Source organism: Schistocerca serialis, chromosome 3, assembly GCF_023864345.2.
Source record: "Schistocerca serialis cubense isolate TAMUIC-IGC-003099 chromosome 3, iqSchSeri2.2, whole genome shotgun sequence".
NCBI lineage: Eukaryota > Metazoa > Arthropoda > Insecta > Orthoptera > Acrididae > Schistocerca > Schistocerca serialis.
Window position 1 is genome coordinate 422,773,982 of NC_064640.1, and position 21,222 is coordinate 422,795,203.

Sequence of the window (21,222 nt, forward strand, 5' to 3'; positions counted from 1 at the left end):
ACACACACACACACACACACACACACACACACACACACTCTTCTTCAGTCTGAAATTCATGTGTTGAGTGCAGGAAAATGTTTGTTGTTTCCTGCTCTTAGAAAAGAACTTTTGAAGTCTGAATAAAGAAGTAAAACCTGGAATTTGAAGGTAAGCTGAAGGACTCACTTTTCTAAAATCAGAATTAGGATTTCTGGCAGATTTTACAGCTCATTTAACTAATTTTAATTTACATTTGCAAGGAAAGGAAAACATTATTTCTTACATGCTAATAGACATTGAAGGATTCCCATGTGAAATTATGTTCCCCCCCCCCCCCCCAATAAAGTACATTAAATCAGCTCAGTATAATGCAGTGATGAATGACTTGTTGGAGCTTCAGCTTCATTCTGCTAAAACCCAAATTAATGTTATAGACCATGTTGACACCAAGTTAAATAAGTCTACCTAAATATTTAAATATATCTAAAAACAAAGATGATGTGACTTACCAAATGAAAGTGCTGGCAGGTCGACAGACACACAAACAAACACAAACATACACACAAAATTCAAGCTTTCGCAACAAACTGTTGCCTCATCAGGAAAGAGGGAAGGAGAGGGAAAGACGAAAGGATGTGGGTTTTAAGGGAGAGGGTAAGGAGTCATTCCAATCCCGGGAGCGGAAAGACTTACCTTAGGGGGGAAAAAAGGAAAAAAGGTCGGGTATACACTCGCGCGCGCACACACACACACATCCATCCACACATATACAGACACAAGCAGACGTATTTAAAGACCATTTATTTAAATATATCATTAACGTATGTACAAGAGTTTGAGACAAATAGAACTAAAAGTCTCAAAGTTTTAGCAATTAATATCTTACGAAGTTTGCGTGTAGGAAGTAGCTAAGGCTTACGATCCACGATGACTGACATTCTCCCCTGAAATTGGCCGGTGTGGCTGTTGCAGGCTGTGACAGCACCACACCAGTGGAGTTGGTGGGGGAAGCACTCACTGGAGAGGAATACTTCACGACCGTGCTTTGGCAGGACTGATTTAAAGTGTCTGCGTAGCTGGGGCAAGCCATTTGGTTTTGTTACTACTATCAGGGGCAGGACTTAAGTGCTGGATTTAACAAGTTTAATCACCCCAGACTTTTGAAGGCTATAGTTGATGCTTAATGGCCATCTGCAAGGAAACTGGAATAGGTTGTACCTGGCACAAACATGGCATAGTGTCTGAATGCAAGGAGATATGAACCTGCAGATCTATGGCAAACTCAGGCCAGGTATGAATAGATATGCAAAAGTGGCACAAAAATCATAGAGTTCTTGGAAGGGAACTGTCAGAGATAACCTGAACCTCATCAGTAATGGAGAATCCAAACAACGAGAAGGCATTCAAACCCCAGCTGTTGCTGGCTGAGTGCTTATTGACAACAAACAGTGGGGCCAGCTGTAGGACCTTCTAGTGGATGGCAGTGATTTTGAATTGACTCCGGAGGAGAATCGAACTGTCACTATATGCGACCAACGTATGGGAAGGTGGGTGGGGCTAGCTCTGGGGACTCTAGACAAGCATACAGCTGTAGGTAGGTTCCAGGAGGATAAATGTTTAATACTTCTGGCAGATGCAAATAAAAGTGATGACATTATCTTAGCTTTTGGAACTACTTTGTTTCTTCCTCAGAGAGGTGAGATTGATGGGGTGGGAAAGGTTAGAAAGGAAAGGCAAGTCACTCAGACCCCAGGATAAGAGGTATTATCCACCTGTAGTCCTCACTCAGTCAGTCTCTATCGATCAAATTCAGCAGTTTATTAATTAAGAGTACTGTGATATTATGTGATATATCCCTGATTTCCTGAATTTCAAAACCACAGGTCTCTTATTATATTCCATTTCAAACATTATGTTCCTGGAGAACAACGATTTGTAAGTTTGTAAATAACATAGAACATAATATGCCATGATGTTGTCAAAGATGAAATAATTTATCTAGTAACCTTTGTGCCAAAGAAACCTGAATGAATGCAGTTATGAAATGGATGGATGGATGGATGGATTGGGGGGGGGGGGGGGGTAGCATTGTGTAGAGAGATTAGAATAATGTAAATGGTATAATTTTATGGTGGTAGCAGAAGCTGTTACAAAGTGCATGGACATAACTGGAACATGTTCATGGCAAAAATGAGTATTTTACTCTCAAGGAGGAAAGCATTGCTACTTTGTGGGAATCAGTTATCAACATCCATGTTACACCAGTTAATGCTTAAAAATGTGAGGGACTCAAGAATTGACCCAATTGTTGGCCTGAAACATGATCTGTGAGCAAGGACAAGAATGATGCAGTGAAAATTCAAGACTACGAAAATTAGATTCTTCCAAGCAGGGAGATAACATTGAAAATACAAAGAAGAGAGAGAGAGAGAGAGAGAGAGAGAGAGAGAGAGAGAGAGAGAACTAGTCTCATGAAGACTACTGCTTATTTTCATAGTAGATTGATTGCATTTTCCCCAAATTTCTGAAGTTAAACATCTTGAATTGGTGATATTGAAGAATGTAATCTTCATACAGCAGTGAATATGATTGGCTTGTCCTGTTGCTCAGGATCCTTTTAGCAGGAATCATTTATTTGTGTTATTTTACATGTTGCAGATACCAAGTAATCATGCCATGATAGGTATTATGGTCCTGCTAACAGGACTTCACAATCAGCTACATGTCTCAAACAATTTCCCACTTCCTAAAGAAGAAAGAGGGAAGTCACCCAGAAAAGCAGCTGAAAAAATGAACTTGACTAAACTGTAAGTAGGCCTAAGTTGTAAAAGTTGTAGCTGTAGTTAAAATAGATAAAGGAACATTATCTTTAAGGTCACTGGTCATAATTGTAGTAGTTCATAGATGTGTTTGATCATGTGTGTAACCTAAAGAATATGGTGAAATTTTTTCATCTCACATTGGGTACCTATGTTGATGGTAATTTGATACTGTTCAGTAGAGAAGTCTCTCAGTGGAATGTTGAAGTGATACAGAGATTGTGTTCAGGGAAAGACACTTGTGACTCGTGTTTCTGGAACTATAAACAGTGAAGTAATGAAATTTTGATGAACATGTTACTGTGTGAAAAAACTATATCAAGGTTGGCAAACTTCCATCATCGTTCATAAATTTAGTGGAAAGTTCTGGTAGACTGTAAATATCTTAGGAGTAAAGGAGATCACTCATCAAATAGCAGAGGTGTAGAGTCATCAACATGCTTACATAAAAGATGAGCAAAACTTGCTAGTCCTCAGAAGTAGATCGTTTCTCAAGTTAGAGGCACGTGCCCCCCCGCCCCCTCTACACACCATGCAAAGCCTATCTTGGATTTATTTCCGAAAACAGCAACTCCCTTCTCTTTTGTGTCTGCCAGTCAATGACTATTTGGTGAGTGGTCTCCTTTACTCCTAAATTATTTGCAACATTAAGGACTTAATCACTAACTTAAACCTCTCAGTAATGTCTTTGGTACTTGAATGTTGACATAAAGTGGCTGTCTTGAATTTGTGCTGCAAACTCTTTTGGCTTTTTAGAGCTCCTGGTGATGTAAATAATTTGCACAAACAAGTGAAGGTGTTATAACACGTTACACACTCAGTGGAGGTGTAATAGCATGTGTATAGTTGCATACTCCAGTCCATAAAATTGTGTGAATGTTTGTTGGTGCTCAGCTATTGCACTGTTTTTGTATCCACTTGTCTTATGGTAGACATTTTAACAGATATATTTTACCATCATACAACAGTTTTACAGCTCCACTTAAACAGTGCACAGGAATATTAAAATTTTTGTGGTGTAATTTCTGTACCAATATTTCAGTTGGGAACAGTTGAGCCATTGTCAAGGCAGTTGTTTAAATCAAAATGAAATGCAAGCAAACTGTTATGTACTGTAACCAGCATATTTCTTGTTTCTCTAAGATTAACATTGTGTTTCACTCTAGTGTAATTTTCCAGTGTATCTGAAAATTTGATCTGACACACACAGCTCAAATACTCTGTTGCAGGGGTTGATATTGATTTAACCTTGTCCCATGTGTGTTTGAAGGCTGGGAACTCTTACTAATGAACTGAAGCAATAAAGGAGTGGTCAACTTTCCCAGACCTGGCATTAAGTAATATTTATAATCTTTATTAATGTAGAGGAAACTTAATAAGCTCTATAATAATCAGTTTACATACTGTGTTCTTACTTAATAAACTGCTGGTTGACTGGCTAGGTCATTACATAGTATGGTTGGAATACAAAAGGGCAGCAGATGTGAGTAAAGTGTTTGGTTGCAGTAAATACATTTCTGACTGGACTTCCTTTCTTGTGCACTTCTGTGTGGCATTAATGTGTGAATTTGCCAGGTAAATCGTTGTTTTCACTAAAATTGGAAGTAAAAACCATGAAGAATGTGTAATGTTTTCTCTACATCTATATGAAAATGGCATAAAAACAAAGATGATGTAACTTAACAAACGAAAGCGTTGGTATGTTGATAGAGACACACACACACACACACACACACACACACACACACGTCTGCTAGTGTCTGTATATATGCAGATGGATATGTGTTTGTGTGTGCGCGCGCGAGTGTATACCTGTCCCTTTATCCCTATAGGGTAAGTCTTTCCGCTCCCGGGATTGGAATGACTCCTTACCCTCTCCCTTAAAACCCACATCCTTTCGTCTTTCCCTCTCCTTCCCTCTTTTCTGATGAAGCAACCATGGGTTGCGAAAGCCTGAATGTGTGTGTGTGTGTGTGTGTGTTAGTGTCTATCTCTATCAACATACCAACACTTTCGTTTGGTAAGTTACATCATCTTTGTTTTTAGATATATTTTTCCCACGGGGAATGTTGGAATATTCCCCCCCCCCCCCCCCCCCCTCTCTCTCTCTCTCTATATATATATATATATATATATATATATATATATATACAACAGTTATTTTGGGATCTGAATTGTTTTCTCCTTTCTGTTCCAGACAACAAGGTTTCAATGTACTGTCTGTGGCTGTAACAAGTTCATTGTTGAAATTCATGAAGTCACTAATGAGTGATATGATGACAGAGTGCTTGTCTTTGGAGGATGACGCTGGATCTGATCAGCAACCAGCAAATCTAAATATTATGGGAAATTACACAGCATTGCAAAGAGTCCTTCGTCTCCTGTGTGGCATTCCTGTTGCCCAGTTATTACTTAACTTGGCAACTGTTAGTTACAGAAAGGTAAAATAAGTTTTAAACATTTTTGGAAGGTTACTGTCAACAGCCGTTAAGTAATGTATAAAATGTATATTTGAACCATCAGCTGTTTTTATTTTACACCCAAACATCTACCAGTTTCGGTCTTCGACCATCTTCATGGATGAAGGGTTAAAATGGTTTAAGCCATCGTATTGCATTGGTCATTACTTACAATGTGTAATGTATGCCATGAATGTAAATATATGACACAGGACTTTAAAAGCAAACATATACATTCTAAATGTATACAGTGCAGTGCCATATCGCTCGTGTGCTGACTATGATACCACATTCAAACATGCTTAAATATTGATAACCTTCCATTGTGGCAGCAGTAAGCAACCTAACAACTGCGCCAGACACTTGTTGTCTTATATAGGTGTTGCCAACCACAGTGCCGTGTTTTGCCTGTTTACATATCTCTGTATTTGAATATGCATGCCTATACCAGTTTCTTCGATGCTTCAGTGTATATATTTATCCTCCCAAATTGGTATATATAATAACTACAACATTTCCAGCATGTCACCATTAATTCTATTCCTTTTAACAATTGCAAAAATGTGAAATAGTACTGAAATGTTCCAAATATATATTTTGTGTGTACCATGAGTGTCCAATTAAGAATGAAATTTGACAACTATTTGTAGACATTCTTAGACAAAAATGGATCAGAATTATGAATGAATTGGGCCTCATGCTGATATGTTTTGAGGAGTGCCATGCATATTTAATCAGATTTTGGAAATGAGGAGAAGAAAACTTTTCTACTAGTGATTGCAACTTGAGAACATTGTCACGGTGGTGGACTGGAAACTGCAATGATATGCCCATGCTAATTTTCTCTGTGAATGTTCTTTAAAATGCTTTCCGTTGATGGAAAAATTCTCTCAGTTCATTTATCATATGAGCTTGGATCTGAAGTCTCTCTACCTCCTTGTCAGGATGAGCTTGAAATGCAGCAATTAATGATTCAGAACTTGTATAACTTGACAAGGATGTAGGAGGATGGCTTGTGTCCACGAAATGGAAGAGATGTGTGACACATTAAAAGTATTTTTCATCTTCAATTTTCCAGGATTTGATGGGTTTACCCAAAGTACATCAGTGAAGAACATTGATCTTTTCTCACGTAGTCGAAAATTTCCTTTCAATTCTTGAAGGCAAAAATATATGCACAGATAGCAATGGACCATCCACACTGATTATGGGCATTATGTGTGGATGTGTGAGTGCAACTGTGGACTGTGCAGTCAGTGCTGTATAGTTTCTCCCTTCAGTGAAAACATCCTTTGAGCTCCCATTCCTTTTTCAAAATTAGACTTAGGTGCAATGTAAATGCAAGATTCTGGAACCCTAAAAATGTTCTGCTGTGAGTTTGTAATAGTCATTGACCACTTTAGTTACAATCACTTCATTTTTGGTCTGTCTCTCAATAAAATTTTGTAATTTTTCCTGACACAATTTTATGCCATCATTTTGAAGTGTCCAGTTCCACTATCAGAAGCCGTAAATTCTTTTGTACCTATATTGTTAGCAATATCTGGAATTTAGTCGCGCCTGATGGTATTGCTGAATCTTACTGACCACCCTAGAAGCTTCTTCCTCTGTGTCATGCACCTGTGGAATAATCAGAGGCCTACAATTTTCCACCTCATAATGCTGGTCCAGAAATCTGTGACCGAGTCTTAGAATCAGTAGATCTACTGGTTGAAGTCTTCTAGTTAGATCTACATCAAAGGACTTCGATCACCTCTGCAAATTGTAAGCTCTGCTTGCACCTTGCAAGCAAGGCTGGCAGGCTTCATCAGTTCCACCAGCCACGTGGTGGACCTGATCATGGCCACAGAACCTAAGCAACAGGAGTCATTGGTGCCGACATGAGCCACAACTTGAAGATGATTACACATTGCGCACTTGGTTGCTGCAGGCAGGGCCGCCGCCTCATCTCGGGATGCATCCCCTCTGCAGACATATCAAGCTCACATTGCACCTCTTTCTAGCCCTGTCCTCTGTTCCCCTAAGGGGCTCCGTAAGGTGCCTAGCATTGTAACTCCCCCTGTTTGCCTGCCTGGACCCTGCTGATGGAGCAACCCTTTGTCCACTCTTAGGGGAAATGCGTGAGGGCAGATGGGCAGTCTCCACATTCACCCTCCACCTCCACCTCTAGTACTGCGAACGAGTTGCACACTGCCAATGACCTTGACTTGAGCACTGGTCCCTTCAGTTGGGTATGCTCTAAGGTGCCTCAGCAGCAGAACACGTGGCTGAACTGAGTGACGCTTGTGGTGCATTTTGCAGTGCGTCAGTATCTCTGCCACCACTACACCCCAAGGCAGCAGCCTGCAGATGGCTGAGCATGGCCAACAGCATCTTCACCTGTTAATGTTTCAATGTTGATTGAACGAAATGAAGTAAACTTTTTGTTCTTGTGTGTGCCATTTTTATCGTCATACATGCTGTGTATTAAGGACAAGTTTTTGTTAATGGCTGCCCTGTACAAGGGATGCACAGCTTATTCTCTCTGAACGCCCTATCACCTTGTAACAGTCAGTTTGGTATGAGCTCTCTTCCTCTGCTCCTTGCACTTCCATATTGCAGCTCCAGAATGAATGTTTTAAAAAATCTTAACCCTTTGACAAGGGTATGCAGTAGGTGAAGGCACTACAGGTACAGAATTTAGGCATGGCGCATTTCAGCTACTGTGACAGCCCACCACACTCATAGCGTTAAACAAACCCTGCATTTTGATTCTCTTAACAACTCAGTTGTGTGACTAATGAAAAACTTTAAACAAACGAAAGGAGAAATCTCTTTGGGATCATTTTATGATTTTTTTTTTCCTTTACAGGAAGCAGAAGAAAGTAAACATGTACATTATAATAACAGTTGCAGTATGCTATTACATATACAATACTGGTGACACAAGAAAGAGAAAATGTTGTTAAACAGAGGGTGGACAAATAAATATTATGATTTAAAAATATGTTATTAGTGTTAACAAAGAATGTAATAGCAGGGCAAATAATGACAAATTAAGAAAATTGCTAAAGCAGTTCCAAATTAAATGAAATGTAATAGGGGAAAGAGAGTGAGGAAAGGGGTGGACAGAAAGGGGAGGGGAAGAAGGAAGACCATGGTTTAAGAAGGTGGAGAGGGACCAGTAAGGTTGTGAAAATGAAATTAAGGAAAATGCATTACTTAGTCGGGAGTGGAGGAAAGTAGAATATAACATGGGGTTCTGGGTATGTGAAAGAAGAATGATGTTGAGGGAAGAGGAAATTAAGTGTGCTGAGCCAGGGCTATAAGGGAAGGGCTGAAAGAGTTACGTTAACATGTCTCATTTGAGTGTAATTTATATGTTTTGTAACACTCTGGTTTTCTTTTTAAGGCATGTGCTTTGAAGAGAGTTACATCTGTTGCAAACCAGGAGGAATTTGTACCTGTGGAAGCATCTACAGATTATGATGATGATTTTTCTGCGGAGAGTGGTGAGCAACCACAAGCTGACAGATCTAATGAAGAATCATCTCAGAGAGATGAAACAAACAGGGAGGACACTCAGCATGATAACCGTCGTGGAGAAGAAGGTATTTTCATGAAACGTGATAAAAATTTAAATCTGTACAATTTAAGATATTTATATTTTTGCTTAGGGGATTCAGATTAATGCTTTTTATTTCATCATTTTGTGTACTTAAGCAGCGAAATTTTATTTGGATAGTTGTCGTGCTGGCTTTATTACCCTACAGATATAAAGTATAGCTTAGCAAGAATTCAAAAGGTTGTCATTTTTAAGTACAGATAAAATTACCAGTTTGTATTGTGATTTAAAGAAAATATCAAAAATGTGTTATTTGACAAATGCAACAGGATGACCATACAGGAAATTAAAGACGATTCCTTGAATAATGTCTTTTGTTGCACAAAAAAAAAAAAAAAACTGAAAAAAAAATAGCTTCCCGCTTTTGGCCAATACAATGTACTGAGAGGTGGTGTTGCTACATCTGGTTGATATTGCAGAAACTGACTAAACTGGTGAAAAATAGTTCATTACGGTATCAAGTTCTTGCACAGCTACAGAAAAACTTCTTGCAGGTGAATCCTCCTTTTCATCATCATTGTTGACACCTGTGCCATAATATATTTTATCTGGTCCATATACAAAAGAATTCAAATCTCACTTTTATCTATCTTGCATATGGAAGTCAAACTCCCATTGTGAGAAACAGTCCTACACATTGTCTCCTTTGCTAAAATATCTGTGATGAGTTTCCATTCTGTACAGAAATCTACTTCAACTGCAAATAGTTTTATACCAAATCCAGAATTTACAAAACAGCTCAATGCTGTCTGTTCAGTCTCAACATAGTGTGTAGCCTGTAAAATGCTCATTTTCTTGACTGTCTTTCTCTCAAAGTATGAAATTCTGTGTTATGCAGCAATCAAAATTGCTTTCACAGATTGGATTATCCTCCTGATGTGCAGGTGACTTGGGCTGTTATGATAGCACGAAAAACACAAAATTAATGTTCATGATAAATGAATTGCCTTGTGGTGTAGAGTCATAAAAACAGTGTTTTTTGCTCTGCTCCAGTCTTGTCACCTAAACTGTTGGGCAGTCTTCCAAAAATGTCTGCAGTCATCTGTACATTACATTACAGCTCGAGTGAAAGGTAGTGTTTACGTAGTCTTATAGCATCTGATTGTACAGTTTCCCATTATTTATCAATGGCCACAACTTTTTCTCTACGCATTTTGCCTCCTTCACATATTTCCTATTTGAAAAGAATAGATTTCTGAGAGAAACAAAGTGTAAAAAACTCCAGTGAAACAAAATGTTTGTATCATCAGTAGCAAAATATTGTTCTTCCAGTATTCCACAGCGTCACGTTTTCTACGTAAATCTGACTTTTTTTGAACTGATCTACCCTTTCATTCAGTGGTCTTAATCTTCAGTTCCGAACTGGAACATGGTTTCTTGCACCTTTTCCTGCAATAAATTGCCACCTGTAGAAATGTTTCACTCCCTGTTTTGTGGAACCTGTTTAGGAGAATGGAAATCTCTGAGTGATGACTCACAAACATTTTTAGTTTTCAGAATGTTGAATTTCAGTATTTGTAAATGCATTTCAGCAGACTGCATAAAAAAAGGTGATGACAATTTGCACTTCTTTGCAATGGTAGTGAGTTTAAAATCATAACTGTCCTCAACATCAGGAATCTATATGTGCAGAACAGTAAATTTTCTTCATTTACTGACATTATAATATCTCAGGTGCTGCATGACTGAACATTTTAATGAACAATAGACTGTGATAATTGTTTCATTTGTACCATAAAATTGTTTGATACTGCTGGACATTATTTTAGTTTAATTTTTCTTATATATGCTGCATTTCAGAAAATGATTCCCATTTCCAAAAGAATTTTTTGATACATTATGGTGAGTTAAATATTGTACTTAATGTGTGAGCTGTTGCTTCATTATTGAAAATTCATTGTAATATAAGCAAGTGAAAATTTATAGTTACTGATGTCCTACAGATTTGCACCCTCGGAAATGTGTAAGAAATTTTACTTTACGGTATCTTTAGAACAAAAGCAATAATTTTTTGCATTTTTGGGTTAGAATGAAGTTTCCACGATGATGCAGTGCAGCAGTTCACACACAGCAAGAATTAAATTTCAATTGTGGCTTAATGAAAAATACATTTGAAATTTTGATTGTCTCCTGAAACACATTGTACATGAATTAAATAAAAATTACGACTCGCTGAAGCAAGTCTTTTTGATATTAAAAATGAAACTGTTGTTTCTAATAGCAGATTTCAATAAACAGAAAGTATTGCAGTCACACGATTATTTTTCAAGGCAACATATGTGATATTAGATTATGTGGTTACATCACACAGTACATTCAGGCGTAGGCAGCAGGTTTTGTGTGTGTTTTTGCATTCTGATTGTGTAAAAAAAAAAAAAAATCAATTTTCGCCATTGTTACTTGGTCTCGTATCTCTCTCTCTCTCTCTCTCTCTCTCTCTCTCTCTCTCTCTCTCTATCTCTCTATCTCTCCATACTTAGTTCTTTGTTCCAACAGAAGGATGTTGATGAGTTTTGAAGTATCTCCAAACACATTTATGCTGTACAAATATGCATATTTCATGTTCAAACCTTAATGTGCAGTTACCTGCAAAAACAAATAATTCATACCCTGATGATTGTGCAACTGTTTAATGTGGTCTTATTACTTCACAAAGACTGATGTAGGTCACTCTACTCCAGTTGAACTCACTGGGATGGAGTATGAAAATATTGACCAAAACACCTATGACCTACCTTTCACCTGAAAGAATAAACTTCAGATACTGCCATTTGCTTTGAATATGACCTGTTCAAAAATGTAAAAGGAAACCCTTCCAGCCGTGTTAGGAATTTTGAAAAATTTGGCTTTAATTTCTAAATTGTTTCATATTTATTTCTTAAAAGCAAAATTTCTCACCAAAGTCGTGTTTGTTAGAAACAAGTTTATGAATATTGTTCGTATGGCAGTAACACACAGACTGAAGGAACCAGTTGTCAAATCTGGGAATTTATTGAAAATACATTTGTTCATTTGGAGTTTTACGATAGTTGAGAATACCATGAACTTTGGAACATGATAGATTTTCCATAATAGCACGTGTTAACATTTAAATAAACCAAGTGATAGCTATTTGTCTGCTAACCGAATTGAGCTGTAGTGTCAGTTAGCTCTGAGGAAGGACATTGTAAAAAAACTTGACTGTACATGAACTGACTATCACTAATCCTTCTGTTGTTTGTATTCCACTCAGAATTTTGGAAAGTTGCCAATGATCCATGTTTAAAATGCTCCTTTATCTGTAACTTAAGCTTCAAGGGTAAATATTTCTGGTCCTGTGCTGAGATACTACACACATACATTGCCTTTGTTTCTTGGTATTATTGAACTAATCCCACTGCAAGTTTTCCCATATCATATTAGTCACACCTAAACAAAGTAGACACGACTTGGGATGACGATCATCCCACTCCTCCTCCCCCACTATCTTGAGTGTTCCATTGTTATAGTTTGCCCACTTACCTTTGGGTTGTACTTTGTTTTCCTTTCCTAGATTATTTGTTCTCTTCCTTTTTCACGTTGTTTGTGTTTAATTTTTCCTTCTAGTTTTCTTACAGGATTTTAGTTTTTTGTTGTCCTTAACTATATGATTCTTCTTGCCTTGTTTGATTTATTTGTCCATCTTTGCCTGATCTACTCTTCTGTAGTCATGCTCTTCTACCCTTTTCTCAGCTGCTTGTCTACCGTTTCCGCCATTCCTTAAGCTCTAGAGGTTCAACTGTTGTTCTTCCCAATGCTGATTTTCCTTCCCATACCTTCATTTAACATTATGTTCATGTTGTTTTCCCTCTCATAGCTCTCAATGTAGATGCCAACTTTCATAGTCAGTCTCCTGTTTTCCTGCACTCACTGTTCACCATGCATCTGCCAGGCAGTTGACAGAATGTTCGTGTGATCGTCATGTTCCAGAATTTTCCTTTTATGTTACTTAAGATAACTAGACTCATTAAGTCATGATACTGGCACAACTGTGTGGGGATTTTTTTTATGAAGACTCTTAGTAGTGTAATTTGATCATCTTTCACCAAAACCATTTGTGACCTAATAAACATGCATCAAAACTGCTGTGGTGGTTTCTGATTAATATTAGCAAGTAAAAGCTGTGGAGCTCAAGATGATGAACATCAATTTCTTCTCCATCTATTGTTATTCCTCTATGGTCATGCCATTTTCCTTGTAGATACTTTGCTGGTAAACTAGATGTATAAAAACCTCATAGATGTTTCTATGTATGCAGTGGTGAATGAATAATTGTGTTGGATGAAATCTGAAGCCTATTTGCTGAGGATGATTGATATTAGTATGAAAATATTTAATTTTGAGTTTTAGCTGGTCAGCCAAAAGAGCGATGGTTTCACTTTTCTTTTACTCTTCCTTCGTTTGCTGTTATTTTCCAGATGAAGACAGTGAACCTATATTGGGTCTTTGGCTTGAGGAAACCTTGGCCCCTGAATCTTCAGTTGCTGCTTTGTCAGAAAGCAGTAGAGAGAAACAAGATGGACCAGGTGCAACTGGTACAGGAGGTACAGGTGGCCCATGTCACACACACATTCCATCAAAGGGACCTGATGCTGTAAGTGCCTTCTAATGCCAAAAAATATAACTGATATTATTTGTTGGATTGTTGGCTCATTGATTTAAGCATGAAACTACAAATCCAAAGGTTCAGTATACAATATTGGTTGAGCTAGTTCACAGTCGAAGGAAGACAGGTCCTTCCCACCTCTAATAGGACTGTGCTAAGTAAAACTATAGTGATGTTGCAGACATTGTAGGATACAAAATTGGGAGTATGTTTAATAATCATGTGCTCCTATGATATGGACTAGTAGGTAGTACATATATTTATACCTTACTTACACAAGTGGCAGCTTTTGTAAAGTAATGCGAATTCATTACTATTTCTTGATATTATAGTAGCAATTTAATATGCAACAAAATATTCTCTCTTTTATGTTTACTGTAAGTAGTTGGTTCCTCAGTCACAGCTGTTTTGTGATGTTTCTTATATTTCTCACTGCAATTAGCCCAACCACAAGTAGAGTTTTAGCTAAGATAGTTCTTATTAGTGTTCATTGCTTTATGAGTACAAGGATTTGTGAAAAGTTTTACCTTAACGTTTTCTCTTTCTTGTATTTGGTAATATTACACCTGATTATGGGCATATGTTAGCCTGAAACTGGTCTTGATATTGAAAAAATAAAAACTTTTTACAGCTGAAGTGATTTGTTTTCAAATTCACTAAAATGCTCAGTTGTGGATGTCCATTCAACAGGATTAACCTGTGACTACAGATGTGAAACTACAGACGCAGAGTCAAATTGACTCTGTATATTCTGTGTGTCTTTTACTCCTTACTATCACAACTTTTCTTTATTTTATGTATTATTAGAAGAGTTAAGAAGACTTAGGGAAGGAAGTTACCACATTTGGTAAATCAAAGCCTATTTAACACCAAAATATTTCTAAGGCATAAAAACTGTTGCTAGTGTTATAAAAATATGCAGTTATCAGAGAGGAACTTCACATAATGAATCATTCATTCCTTAGAAAGCAGTAAGCATTCTTTGTCACTATATCAGGTATAAATAATGAAAAATAATACTCTGTTAGAAAAAAAATGTTATATCAGATACAATCGTGACACACAGGTGATTAGCACTGTCCACAGATTAGATGATTATAACATTTTCGTGTTGTATGTGTTTCCCTTTTTAGTTTCTTGGGACATATCGTGCAATATTTTTTAGTTCCATCTTATCTCCAGCTGATACTGTTTGCTCCTCTTCTTGATGAAGAATCTTCATGATTGATGATCTCACATCATCGTGAATATGAGGTTTAGTGGTTAAAAGATATTTTGTTGTGTTTAAATAATTAAAATCTTTTCCTAAGGAAATAAATTAAGCATGACTCTTTACAGTTTTTTGTTATGCGATCAAAGATGTGGAGTTAAACTGACTGTAAAATGTGATCAAAAAGTCAGTATAAATTTGAAAACTTAATAAACCATGGAATAATGTAGATAGAGAGGTAAAAATTGACACACATGCTTGGAATGACATGGGGTTTTATTAAAGGGGGGGGGGGGGGGGGGAAACACACAAAATGTCCGACAGATGGTGCTGGACAGCAAAATGTCAGTGACTGCGCATGACAATCGTATATAAAAGAAGCTGTAATGAGAGAGAAAATCAGATGCGCCAGCAGTCACAGCATGTTGACGTTACCTGAAAAGGCGCTTTTAGTGAAGCTGTATTATCAGAATGGGGAATGTGCTAGTTCAGCGTTATGATCCTATCGCCATAGGAAGGAGATTCGAACGGGTAAAGGTCTGTGGACAGATGCAGCTGTGGCGAGAATGATTTCGAAGTTCGAAGCCACAGGTTGTTTAGACGATAGACCCTGTAGTGGCCGACCGAGCACAAGGCGTAATGCTGCTGAGACAGTTCAAATGGCTCTGAGCACTATGGGACTCAGCTGCTGAGGTCATTAATCCCCTAGAACTTAGAACTAGTTAAACCTAACTAACCTAAGGACATCACAAACATTCATGCCCGAGGCAGGATTCAAACCTGCGACCGTAGCGGTCTTGCGGTTCCAGACTGCAGCGCCTTTAACCGCACGGCCACTTCGGCCGGCGCTGAGACAGTTCAGGAAGAAATGGAGACTGTAGCGGGTTCGTATTTGCATGGGGAAGTCAGCGCTCGTGCAGTCACACATCCCACCGGCATTCCATACACTACTGTTTGGTTGGCACTGAGGTGCACCCTCCGATGCTATCTGTACAAAATCCATCGGCATCATGAACTGTTACCTGGCGATTTAGTGAAGCGGAGGGCATTTGCGGTGTGTGGGCGTTTCAAAAGATGGCGGAAGATGACGATTGGTTGAGTAACGTGTTGTGGACCAACGAAGCTCATTACACGCTCCGAGGGTCTGTCAACGCCCACAACTGCAGAATTTGGGCTACCGAAAATCCTAGAACTGTCGTGGAAACAGCATTGCACGACAAGAAAGTCACGGTATGGGTTGGATTTACCACATCTACTGTTATCAGGCCACTTTTCTTCGAGGAAATGCGTGATTCTGGTTTTGTAACTGCTACCATGACGGATGAGAGGTATGCCAATATGTTACAGAATCGCATCATCCCCAGCCTGGCTGATAAACACCTTCTGGAACGTACGATATTTATGCAGGATGGCGCTCCACCCCATGTTGCTAGACGCATGAAAGATCTCTTGGGCGCGTCGTTTGGTGATGATCGTGTGCTCAGCCGCCACTTTCATCATGCTTGGCCTGCCAGGTCCCCAGACCTACGTCCATGCGATTATTGGCTTTGGGGTTACCTGAAGTCGCAAGTGTACCGTGATCGACCGACCTCTCTAGGGATGCTGAAAGACAACATCCAATGACAATGCCTCACCATAACTCTGGACATGCTTTACAGTGCTGTTCACAACATTATTTCTTAACTACAGCTATTGTTGAGGAATGATGGTGGACATATTGAGCATTTCCTGTAAAGATCATCATCTTTGCTTTGTCTTGCTTTGTTATGCTAATTATTGCTATTCTGATCAGATGAAGCGCCATCTGTCGGGCATTTTTTGAACTTTTGTATTTTTTTGGTTCTAATAAAACCCCATGTCATTCCAAGCATGTGTGTCAATTTGTACCTCTCTATCTACATTATTCAGTTTTCAAATTTATACTGACTTTTTGATCACCTGGTACATCACTAAATTCAGCAACAAAAAAACCCACTAAGAAACAGGTACCGAACCTCGTTGCTGCACAGTGCAGACTGAGAAAAGATTAAATTGAAGGTACTGATAGCAAGGTGTGGTTGACGTAAGTACAGCAATGCGAATCTGAGGAACAATGTGGAGTCAATTTGACTCCCATCTGTAGATACTGGCTAATATGACAGTATTTGCTTTTCACTATTTGGTGGAATTAGTGCAATCTTATTTGTTCCCTCTGAGTTACTGACTTCATTATGCCAGTAGTCCACTTAATTTTGTATTTTGTTGCAATTTCCCTTCCCCCATGCATGATGATGATACTACATAATATTTCTTGTAGGCCACAAACAGAAAGTATGACTCATAGTGGTGCCACTGTGTATATATTTACTTTATAATTAAAAAGCCGCCATATAAAATCTCTCCTCCTCGCCCTGGTCTTGGCCACACCTAAGCAACTGCAACCTCCACCTCACCCCCCCCCCAAAAAAAAAAAGAAAAATGCACGCTCGTGCGTGCGCCCCCCCCCCCCCCCCCCCCACACACACACACAGAAAGAACCACTGTATCTGTGTCTGCAAGATTACACACATGAAAAAGATGATGTGCACTGTTGAAGGAACCTACTTTTCCGTCAGGCAAGATAACCTTGGTGGTGACAAAGCTATGGTTGGGGTGGCATTATTCTTTAGTAACACATACCACTTCTTACCTGTCTCCCACACAACAGGCTTGAAGGCAGTAGCTGTTGTCATTCTGCTGAAAATCACCTCTGCTAAGTGTGCTTCCCACCTAATTAACCACCTCCCCAGACTATTCCTGCTTATTGAGGATTTTAAGGTACATCATGTGATGTGCTTTCGGGTTCTTACACATGTACCCCAGGGGTCACTATTTTGAGAGCCTCATTGTATCAGAAGACACCATTTGTGAACAGGATTCAAGCAGCACATTTTAGATTCACCACAGGCACATTCCTGGTGATTGAGTGTACTTTCTGTCCCCTACCCTTACAGCTAAGTGGAGGAGAGTGGGAAGTGGACACTTGCTGCACTCAAATGATCACATCCCTTTCTGGATACATTTTCCAGACAGAAGAGAACCCAAAAGGTAGTCGCCAAAATAGCTCAGCTTAGTGTACTGGAAACTGTTGCCAGTTAGTAAGTTTGAACAGAGAGACAGCATCTAGGAGTGGGTGGATCACGTTAAAAGTGTGAGCGACCGTGCAGCTAAGGTATCTGTACCAAAGACTGTAGAACTCCCTAATGCCAACATTCAGTTAGGATCACATGAGAAGCACTGTAAAGATTTAAGGTCAGACCATCAGGAGTGAACCTAACAGCCTTTTGGGTTGAGAAAGCAAAGGTATGGTGAACAATTAAAGTCAACAGGAAGAGATTGTAGCAAGAGTTCATGAAATACATTCCACACCAGCCTCAAGAATATGGAAGTTGATAACGAGGGTTTCTAATAAAGTAAGTTTGACGTTTTTTCTTGCCAGAATGAATAATGGGATTATTTTGATTTCTCAACCTGACACACACTATGTGATCAAAAGTATCTGGACACCCCCAAAAACATACGTTTTTCATATTAGGTGCATTGTGCTGCCACCTATTGCCAGGTACTCCATATCAGCAACTTCAGTTGTCATTAGACATCGTGAGAGAGCAGAATGGGCACTCCACGGAACTCAAGGATTTTGAATGTGGTCAGGTGATTGGATGTCACTTGTGTCATACATCTGTACATAAGATTTACACACTCCTAAACACTCCTAGGTCCACTGTTTCCGATGTGATAGTGAAGTGGAAACATGAAGGGACACGTAACGCACAAAAGCGTACAGACTGACCTCGTCTGTTGACTGGCAGAGACTGCCGACAGTTCAAGATGGTTGTAATGTGTAGTAGGCAGACATCTATCCAGACCATCACACAGGAATTCTAAACTGCATCATGATCCACTGCAAGTACTATGACAGTTAGGTGGGAGGTGAGAAAACTTGGATTTCATGGTCGAGTGGCTGCTCGTAAGCCACACATCATACTGGTAAATGCCAAATGATGCTTCACTTGGAGTAAGGAGCATAAACATTGGATGATTGAACAGTGGAAAAACGTCGTGTGGAGTGATGAACCACGGTACACACTGTGGCACTCCAATGATAGGGTGTGGGTATGGCGTATGCCCGGTGAATGTCATCTGCCAGTGTGTGTAGTGCCAACGGTAAAATTCAGAGGTAGTGGTGTTATGGTGTGGCTGTGTTTTTCATGGATGGGGCTTGCGCCCCTTACTGTTTTGTGTGGCACTATCACAGCAGAGGCCTACATCGATGTTTTAAACACCTTCTGCTTCCCACTGTTGAAGAGCAATTCAGGGAAGGCAGTTGCATCTTTCAACATGATCAAGCACCTGTTCATAATGCATCTACATCTACTACATCTACATCCATACTCCGCAAGCCACCTGACGGTGTGTGGCGGAGGGTACCTTGAGTACCTCTATCGGTTCTCCCATCTATTCCATTCTCGTATTGTTCGTGGAAAGAAGGATTGTCGGTATGCCTCTGTGTGGGCTCTAATCTCTCTGATTTTATCCTCATGGTCTCTTCGCGAGATATACGTAGGAGGGAGCAATATACTGCTTGACTCTTCGGTGAAGGTATGTTCTCGAAACTTTGACAAAAGCCCGTACCGAGCTACTGAGCGTCTCTCCTGCAGAGTCTTCCACTGGAGTTTATCTATCATCTCCGTAACGCTTTCGCGATTACTAAATGATCCTGTAACGAAGCGTGCTACTCTCCGTTGGATCTTCTCTATATCTTCTATCAACCCTACCTGGTACGGATCCCACACTGCTGAGCAGTATTCAAGCAGTGGGCGAACAAGCGTACTGTAACCTACTTCCTTTGTTTTCGGATTGCATTTCCTTAGGATTCTTCCAATGAATCTCAGTCTGGCATCTGCTTTACCGACGATCAACATTATATGATCATTCCATTTTAAATCACTCCTGATGCGTACTTCCAGATAATTTATGGTATTAACTGCTTCCAGTTGCTGACCTGCTATTTTGTAGCTAAATGATAAAGTATCTATCTTTCTGTGTATTCGCAGCACATTACACTTGTCTACATTGAGATTCAATTGCCATTCCCTGCACCATGCGTCAATTCGCTGCAGATCCTCCTGCATTTCAGTACAATTTTCCATTGTTACAACCTCTCGATACACCACAGCATCATCCGCAAAAAGCCTCAGTGAACTTCCGATGTCATCCACAAGGTCATTTATGTATATTGTGAATAGCAACGGTCCTATGACACTCCCCTGCGGCACACCTGAAATCACTCTTACTTCGGAAGACTTCTCTCCATTGAGAATGACATGCTGCGTCCTGTTATCTAGGAACTCCTCAATCCAATCACACAATTGGTCTGATAGTCCATATGCTCTTACTTTGTTCATTAAACGACTGTGGGGAACTGTATCGAACGCCTTGCGGAAGTCAAGAAACACGGCATCTATCTGTGAACCCGTATCTATGGCCCTCTGAGTCTCGTGAACGAATAGCGCTAGCTGGGTTTCACATGACCGTCTTTTTCTAAACCCATGCTGATTCCTACAGAGTAGATTTCTAGTCTCCAGAAAAGTCATTATACTCGAACACAATACGTGTTCCAAAATTCTACAACTGATTGACGTTAGAGATATAGGTCTATAGTTCTGCACATCTGCTCTACGTCCCTTCTTGAAAACGGGGATGACCTGTGCCCTTTTCCAATCCTTTGGAACGCTACGCTCTTCTAGAGACCTACGGTACACCGCTGCAAGAAGGGGGGCAAGTTCCTTCGCGTACTCTGTGTAAAATTGAACTGGTATCCCATCAGGTCCAGAGGCCTTTCCTCTTTTGAGCGATTTTAATTGTTTCTCTATCCATCTGTCGTCTATTTCGATATCTACCATTTTGTCATCTGTGCGACAATCTAGAGAAGGAACTACAGTGCAATCTTCCTCTGTGAAACAACTTTGGAAAAAGACATTTAGTATTTCGGCCTTTAGTCTGTCATCCTCTGTTTCAGTACCATTTTGGTCACAGAGTGTCTGGACATTTTGTTTTGATCCACCTACCGCTTTGACATAAGACCAAAATTTTTTAGGATTTTCTGCCAAGTCAGTACATAGAACTTTACTTTCGAATTCATTGAACGCCTCTCGCATAGCCCTCCTCACACTACATTTCGCTTCACGTAATTTTTGTTTGTCTGCAAGGCTTTGGCTGTGTTTATGTTTGCTGTGAAGTTCCCTTTGCTTCCGCAGCAGTTTTCTAACTCAGTTGTTGTACCACGGTGGCTCTTTTCCATCTCTTACGATCTTGCTTGGCACATACTCATCTAACGCATTATGTACGACGGTTTTGAACTTTGTCCACTGATCCTCAACACTATCTGTACTTGAGACAAAACTTTTGTGTTGAGCCAACAGGCACATGCATGGCGTGTGGCGGAGTGGTTACACGACAATAACATCCCTGTAATGGACTGGCCTGCAGAGTCCTGACCTGAA

General features: G+C 39.5%; 1 protein-coding gene across 1 annotated transcript in view; it reads left to right on the forward strand.

The window, feature by feature from the left end:
• The window catches only part of LOC126470301 (protein purity of essence), a 475,244-nt gene that overhangs the window by 102,943 nt on the left and 351,079 nt on the right, over positions 1-21,222 (forward strand). Inside the window, exons 8-11 of the mRNA XM_050098072.1 lie at positions 2,641-2,789; positions 4,999-5,242; positions 8,652-8,850; positions 13,301-13,476. Of these exons, the coding sequence (XP_049954029.1) occupies positions 2,641-2,789; positions 4,999-5,242; positions 8,652-8,850; positions 13,301-13,476 (768 nt within the window). The remainder of the gene's footprint in view (positions 1-2,640; positions 2,790-4,998; positions 5,243-8,651; positions 8,851-13,300; positions 13,477-21,222) is intronic.